Source organism: Acanthamoeba castellanii (genome assembly GCF_000313135.1).
Source record: "Acanthamoeba castellanii str. Neff unplaced genomic scaffold scf7180000083509, whole genome shotgun sequence".
Taxonomy (NCBI): domain Eukaryota; phylum Discosea; order Longamoebia; family Acanthamoebidae; genus Acanthamoeba; species Acanthamoeba castellanii.
This window is the reverse complement of record NW_004457648.1, coordinates 2,317-10,358: the sequence shown is the minus strand read 5'-3', so window position 1 is coordinate 10,358 and position 8,042 is coordinate 2,317. Positions and strand designations below refer to the sequence as shown.

The 8,042-nt window shown below is 51.6% G+C and overlaps 2 protein-coding genes across 2 annotated transcripts; both read left to right on the top strand.

The window, feature by feature from the left end:
- Positions 1 to 45: 45 nt before the first annotated feature.
- Positions 46 to 2,724, top strand: ACA1_010940 (uncharacterized protein; the record flags this gene model as incomplete). Its single annotated transcript, XM_004352587.1, has 11 exons — positions 46 to 410; positions 505 to 682; positions 830 to 903; positions 1,092 to 1,141; positions 1,229 to 1,317; positions 1,403 to 1,492; positions 1,562 to 1,652; positions 1,712 to 1,830; positions 1,985 to 2,098; positions 2,252 to 2,411; positions 2,519 to 2,724. Coding segments are annotated over 11 exons (1,536 nt in total), but the record flags the coding sequence as incomplete, so codon positions are not given.
- Positions 2,725 to 6,332: 3,608 nt separating this feature from the next.
- Positions 6,333 to 8,013, top strand: ACA1_010930 (uncharacterized protein; the record flags this gene model as incomplete). The annotated part of the gene is made up of 6 exons (XM_004352586.1): positions 6,333 to 6,912; positions 7,005 to 7,127; positions 7,264 to 7,346; positions 7,491 to 7,588; positions 7,676 to 7,874; positions 7,981 to 8,013. 6 exons carry the CDS (start codon positions 6,333 to 6,335, stop codon positions 8,011 to 8,013), a joined length of 1,116 nt encoding a protein of 371 aa, XP_004352638.1.
- Between the last annotated feature and the right edge of the window lie 29 nt (positions 8,014 to 8,042).

Below are 8,042 nucleotides of genomic sequence, written 5' to 3'. Positions count from 1 at the left end.
CATTATGACTTATTCGCTTTTGATGGAATATAATTATTTGGCAGGCAGTGGCGGAGCTTGTATGGGCGGGAATGGTCGGCAACAGCGGCACAAGCGCGTCGCTATCGCGAGGAGGTGCGGCGGAAGCTGGCCGCGGGGGAGAAAGACGATGATGATGGCGAAGACGAAGAAGACGACTATGAAGCCGATGAAGAAGAAGCCGCCGTAGAAGAAGTGAACGAAGTGAAAGAACTCACCGAGGGCGTATCAGCAGAAGAAGAGAGAACAGAAGGGACGAAAGAGAAAGAGGAGGAGGAGAGCAAGGTGGACGAGGTGTACGCGAGTCGCTCCGCGGAGCACGAGGAGTACAAGCGCGATCTGCCGCTCGTGCGCGGGCTCACGTCGTGGAAGCAATTCTTCTGGCTCCGAAGGTAATCACACGCATCGCGTGCGCTTGTGGAACCGCGTTCTATGCGCTGACGCACACGCACACGCACCACCGCACACGCACACGTTACAAAACAGGAAATTGGAGCGCTCCAAAGAAGTGGAGGCGATACTCGGGGCCGACCCACACGAGAGGACTGCGGCCATGTACCTCGCCGGCGGGTACCACCTCTACGAGAAGCGGCCCAAGGTGGAAGACGACCCGATGCAGTGGAACGAAGACCGAGACGACCTCGACACGCGGATGCTCTACTTGGTCAGCCAGGAGCAGTTTCTCTCGGCCCTCTCTTTCCCTCTTGTACGTGTGTGTGTGTGTGTGTGTGTGTGCGTGTCGTGCGTGTCGTGCGTGTCGTGCGTCCGTTTGCGGATGCGAGTGGACATGGCTCACGTCTCGGGCGTACAGAACAGGAGGGACATGCGTGCGGCCTACACGGGCCTGGGCAACGTGTCCATCGAGTTTGCCGTCTATCAAAAGCAGTTCCCACACACCAAGAGAGGCATGGATTGTGCTTGTTTTGTTTTCCTTTTATTTATTTATTTATTTTAACGGCCACACGCATCACCGCACACGCGCACTAAACACGCGTGCGTGCACACGCCACCTTCAACCAGGGTTGCGCACCTGGTACGAGCAAGCCATCGAGGCCTACAAGAAATCGGAGGAGTTGGCCCCCGAACGCCACGATAAAGGCCATCGAGCACTCCTACCTGGCCGGTACCCTGGCTCCCTGCTTTTTTTATATATAAAAACATTCTTTTCCTCTTTTTAATTTGAGTAATTTTTATATTTATTTATGTGCAGGTGTGATACGAACGTACGGTGATTCGGACATCCACACGCACGAAGAAGCCATCGCAGTGTTCAAGAGTGCACTCGAGCTCTTCCCCGACGTACGCGTCCCTCCCAGGGTTATTATTTTATTTCAATATATCGAATAATATTTATGTCTGACTATTTTTTTTAAATATAAATCAGCAAGCAAATAGGACTGAGGAGGAAAACGAGGAGTGCGCCTACATTATGCACGAGATCGCCACCAAACTGTTCGAGCAGGATCAACCGCTGGTGCGGACTCTTCCTTTCTTTTCGTAGTTTTTCTTTTTCTTTTCTTTTTTGCTAAACCACGGCGCACAGGAGGCGCTTGAGTGGTACATCAAGGCGATCGACGAGTACGAGCTGGCGATCCACGAGTTCTCTGCGCCGCTGCTTCTTTCCAACATGGCCGGTACACGCACGCTGCCTGTGGCCTTTGGCTCATTCCCGCTTTTTTGCGTTGCCGCAAAGCTTTGCACCAAACTCGTCTGTCGCGCGCTGGAGCAGATGCCATCAAGGAGCAGGCGGAGCTGATACCGGCCCTCGAGGCCAAGCTGTCGCTGATCGATGAAGCCGCCAGTATATACGCTGTACGCCGTGTCCTCATTTTCCACGTAGGGATTTGTTTTCTCACTTTGCTGACCCACGACACGACACGACCAACGACACGACACGACCAACGACACAACACGACACAACACGACACGACACGACACGACCAACGGCACGTTTGATGATGAACAGGAGGCACAGGAGTTAGTAGCCCTCGGAGACACGGACATGTGCATCCAGTTGATCCACGGGCTCGCTGTGGTCTACCTCACGCGAGCCTGTTTTCTCGACAACCACATCTCTGCGGTGCAAGAGGCACATACTCAATCCATCTTTCCAACCAACCAACCAACCAACCAACCAACCAACCAACCAACCAACCAACCAACCAACCAACCAACCAACCAACCACAACGGACCGTTTAGATCATTAAGTGCAAACCTCAATTGTTAAAATAGGACTACGACCGTGAGCCAACCGAGGTGCTTGGCGAACGGTTGGCGGCCTGGCGGAAGGACCTGCAAGAGTCCGTGGCGCAAGCCGAGCAAATTCTCAACAGCACGGACAGTGCGCTGAACGATCCCTACACCGACTTTTGCTTTGCTCGAATCTACGCAGGTACTCCACGCCTCTCGCTTGCATTCTGCGCGTGTCGTGCCACGTGTGTGTCGTGTGTGTGTGTGTGTGTCGTGTTGACTTTACGAACATTCTCTGGTGTACTACAGTCTCGCGTCGGTTCGATGAGTGCCGAAAATGGCTGGAAAAGTGCCGGCACAGGCGGTACCTGGGCAAGATGCGGAAGCTCCACCGGCTGGCGTTCAAGAACGTGGAGGACCAAGCCTGGTTCCAGCGCATGGTCGACGAGCAGACCGCCGCTTCGGGCAGCCTCTGCATCCCTGAAGATGACCCCAGCGACCTACCCAGCACCTAGACAAACTCGTCCGCAAGCGTGAAAAGAATGCGACAATAAACGATCCATGCGTGCGCGCAGGAGAGCGAGAGTAAAAAGGATACGGCACGGTGGATTCCCGGGTGGTCGCCCACCCCAGTACTAACACCGCCTGGCGCAGCTTAACTTCGCTGTTCGGATGGGAAGCGGTGCTTTCTGCGCAGTATGGCCGTATCCAACAGCCCTCACCTCTCTGCCTCCATCACACCCCCTTCTATAGGCACAGGCACCCAACCAGGCAGCACAAGGCCAACTCAATCAAATCAGCAATCAACATCCTGGCTTGCACAGTGCAGTACTTGTATGATGTGCTTTCACTCAAATTGAGGTGGTGGTTGTGTGCACACCATCCCAATCTGTTCACAGCTTTGAAGATTGTCTTGCATGTGCTCATGAGCTAACAGAGCAGAGTGAGCTGTTTGAACAGGTCACCTCATCAATTTGGAGGTGAAGACATACCTGGTCATCAAGGGTCACTGTTCCTGCCTGTTCCATGTTAGGACAGGCAAGCAGCACCAGCTTGTGTCTCACACTGGACTCTCCACTGAGGAGGGGGATGAGGTCAGTGCAGATAGTGAAGCAGTGACACAGAGGACTATGAGCCTCCTGTGACTGAACACATCCAGCCCAAAACTGCATTTCCCACAACTTGAAAGCAGCTCAAGGAGCTGTCAAAGGCTAAATCCTCTACTGAGATCTCAATCAGCAACAAGCCATTGACATGGGTACTTGAGGTGACATCAACATTGTTGGTGAAAAACCCTGGGAATTGTCTGATTATGAAGTAGTGGCCTAACAAAAACCAGAAAAGGCAGGAGCAAAAAGCAAAAAGAGCAGTAAATTTCCAAACTTACAAGCATAAACCCTAAGGGATGAAGGAACACCAGAATACTTCAAAGCATGCTGGGTGGCTAAGGGCTTTCTTCAAGCCAAATTCATGCAGATGCAGACTGGGCTAGTGATCCACACAACCTATTTTGTCTTGCTCTGAGGACCTGGTCAGTGGCCTAGTAAGGGGTGAAAGCCAAGTTGACCACTGAAGCAGAAATGATTGCCTTTGACTACACAGTTGACCAGTCCATCAACATCCAAAAAACTACTCAGCTCTGTTGGGATTGGCCAAGGAAGACCCTACAATATCTACAATGGCAATCAAGACAATAGTTGATAGAACAACTGTTTTCATACCCTCCATCAATTCCATAATCAGTGCCCAACTGAATGAAGATGGTGTGAGGTTGAACATGAACTGGATGTGAGGGCAGCATGTTGGCCACTGATTATGGAATTGATGGAGGGTATGAAAGTAAAAGCAAGGTGCAGTTACACAAAACAAGCAAAGTTCTGATTTTCCAGATCATGTATGCATACATGATAAACTAAGTATTGGTAGGTCAAACATGTAGTAATTGTGTATGTGTATGTGATAAAGTAAGTGTCTGGTTTTACAGTTTCTGTTGTTGTGTATGCATTGGTGCAAGTCACCCTGCCATCAGCCATGGCCAACAACAAGGAACTGTTGAAGCTCCTGAAGGAGGTAACTGCCCCATTGCATACATGCTATTATCAAAGCCCATTATGCTTTGAAACTGCAGGACATTCTATCACATATGCATACATGATAGAATGTTTGCTAATATATCAACTGAATGACAAAGAGCAGCTCCAGGCCACCCTCACAATGAGCAGCCACCTCCTCAGGAGGCCAAGAAGTAAGAGATGAAGGGCACTCTCCACACTGAGATGTGACAAACAGCCCCCCTGAATTGCTTGTATAAAGAATAAAAATTGCAGCAGCCATGATTTTTCCTTTTATGGTTTCTGTGTGCCAGCCATTCAGGAATGGACCATAACAAACATGCATAGTCATCGTGTACGCATACACACTAAAGTAAGTGTACCAAAACATGTACATGATAGAAATTGGTCATTCCAGACCTTGACTGATGGCCCAGTTACAGCATGATATCTCTCATTATGATGGAATTTTGATCTGCCATTTCTCAAGATGCTCCCAATTTTGTCTTGCTATTCTTAAATTAAAACCATTTTGGTGTTGTCAAAACTATTTTTATGAGCTTAAACTCACAAACAAAATCACTTTTCAAAATGACTGGACCTCTCATTTCAAATGACCACAAGTTTCAACTCTGTTCAATACTCAAAGCCCAAGCCATGGAGGCCCAATGAGCTGATGAGGCAAGGGTGTGCTGCATGTGGTCAAATGTGACCAATGGAGGCTGCAACCACTGAGCATGTGTAGGAGTATGTGGACTTGGAGGTGTTGATGTCAAGCACTGCCCAGGCCCCAAATTCCACCAACTTATTGAAGGCCACAGCAACTCCCTCAGCATTACCATCTATCAGCACCACATTAAGCAATGACCAGGCGTTTATTGTTGCATTCCTTTCTACTGAGCAAAATGTGTGGAATGGAGGTTTTTGTGCTGGATTATGATTGCTGCAAAATTAGTTTTATTATTTAATGGTCCATCACTGCTTTTTTTGGCCACATGCACATTCACCTCCTCCCCACCATTCAATCTTCTTGTTATTTTGTTTTTGAAAAGACAACATTTCCTGATTTTCTCTTTTTCACTTGGCACCAAGTCTGGAGAATTGCCAACCTGGCCACAGAAGACAACAACTGGGACTTCACCCTCAGCTATGGTGCACACCCTTTTTACTCTGTCTCCACTCTTCTTGCCTTTAGCTTGTTGTGTGGGATCTGACCTTCTGATGCAGGCTGGGCTGTATGATGAACAGTGGAGGATGGGGTAGCTGAACTACACACCTTGAAGAACTGATTCAAGTCAGCACCCAAGATGTCTAATGGAATGCATTCAACCCTGTGGATTTGCACCTGTGGCACAACTGTCCTATGCAAGGTGACTTGCCTAGTGGAACCCAGCTGCCTGGTGGGAGTTTGACTGTCTCAGGCAGCACCCTGGCATGGTAAATGGCCAGGTGTAACTGGTGAGGGCTTAGTGAGTGCCTAACCTCTGTGGTGCAAGTGCTGACACTCCTGAACAATTGAATCCATGCTGATGTGGGACACCATCTGCTGGCCTGAACCTAGGTAGTCACAGCACCATGGTTGTGTGGTTAATGGTTGATGGAGTTGTTGCTTTACCAATGCCATTTGGCTGAGATCAGAAAAAGCAACAAGAATAATCATCCATGATCTCTCTCACTCATGCTGTTGAAGCAGTCAGTGATGGAAGAAGCAAAAAGGATACGGCACGGTGGATTCCCGGGTGGTCGCCCACCCCAGTACTAACACCGCCTGGCGCAGCTTAACTTCGCTGTTCGGATGGGAAGCGGTGCTTTCTGCGCAGTATGGCCGTATCCAACAGCCCTCACCTCTCTGCCTCCATCACACCCCCTCTCGCAGTATGACCGTATCCGCTCATTGCACTCTTCGTCTCTGCTCTGGCCACTTGGCAGCAGCTTCGGGAGCCGACTCCTTGTTTCTGGCGGCCAACTGCGGTGTTCGAACTCCTTAGCTTGTCGTGCATCATGCTGACGTCAGGCTTGCGTGTTCGCCGCTAATTTTTGGATTTGTATTTTGGAGCATTAATTAGAACAAGATGAAGAGACTGGCACGAACATCCACTGCTGGTGCGATCGCACCTTCTGCCCTGCACACTGTGGGCCGCCACTCGGTTTCGCCTGCTTCGCGCCATTTGCTGCTGCAATCGCATGGTTCTTCCTCGATCGGGCCAATGGGGCAGATGACCTCGCGAGGCTTCCGTGCCACGCCCTCCACCAACAACGACATCAGGGAGGCGCTGAACGCCGCCTTCTCCTTCAGGCCAACGCCGCAATCGCTCGAGGCGAGCACGCTGCTGGCCAAGAACAACGAGGTCCCTGCGGAAATCGATTTCGACCTCCATCTCCCGCTTCTCAAGTCCGCGCTCAGCCAGCACAAGAAGGCCGACGTCATCCGCCTCATGCAGGATCTGGCACGGGCCAACGCGCCCGCCAGGGCCTTCATCCTCCAGCGGGTCGAGCGCTACACCAAGCAGATGGAGGAACAGATGACGCAGGCCCAGCAGAAGGCCGCCTCCTCGTCCAATGCCGCCAAGATTAGCGCCAACGCCAAGAACATCGATGTCCAGCAGCCACCCAGCGACAAGGAGGCCAAGGAAGGCAGCCCTGCACCATCAGGTCTCTTGCTCTACAAATTTTTATTTCTTATTTACTGTTTTTTATGGATTTTTATTGTTTATTTACGTGTTTATTTGTCTCGATATATGCAGACAAGATGTCGCTGCAGGAGGCGGTGCTGCACGGCCAGCTGAGCGCGAGGGAGCTCGAGGGCGTGTTGCGCGACCTGCACCGCGACATCACCCTCTCCCCCGCGGACGAGCAGCAGATCAAGGGTAAGCGAGCGCTTGTGCATCATCTGCTGCTCAAACTCTCCCTCTCCCTCTCCCTCTTGCATCACACACTGATTCCTCTGCGTGTGTGCCGTGCGTCGTGTGCGTGTGCGGTGGTGCGTGTGCGTGTGCGTACCAGACGAGGCTCGTGCCTTGTGGGAGGCTGGCACGGCAGCAGTGCTGGCTGTCGATCAGTCCTTGCCGAAGCATTTTACCGCCATGGTGCGCCCACCGTTGTGTCGAGTCCCACTTCCTTGTCCTACTGTCTAAACAACCACCGATTCCACACACACACACACACACACACGACACACACACGACACACACACACACACACACACAACACACGTTGTGTTTCAAAAACAGGTGATTGACGCTTTCCCATGGGCCGACCTGTTGCTGGCGGATGACGTCACCAAGCTCGTTATTGAAAGCCCAGTCTCCAAGGCCGCGGCCAGAATCCGGTACGCCGGCCTCTCTGCTAATCCAACCACTTCCCAACTCTGTACTCACTCTCGTCCACCGTGTCGTGTCGTGGGGGCCAAACAAAGAGCTACGGAGGTGCTGGCACGGCAGGAGAACATCAAGAAGAACATGAGTTGGATCTCGCGACTCATTCTCCCGTCGATCGCGCCGTCCAAGATCAAGAAGGGCCAGACGCCCCACGTCTACGACGCCGCGCTCGACGCCTACATCCACAACGACTTCGACAAGCTGCTCAGCACCCCGAGCGGCGAAAAGCTGACCGAGGTTCTCTTCTTTCCCTCCCCCCCTTGGTGTCGTCGTGTGTGTCGTTGGTCGTGTCGTGTGCGCCGTGTGCGGTTCGACTCATCGTCTGTGCGTGCATTCGTCATAGGCCACGTTCCGCCACGTGGTGTCAGAAGTTTGAGGACGCGCCGGAGAACATCGCGCGGACGA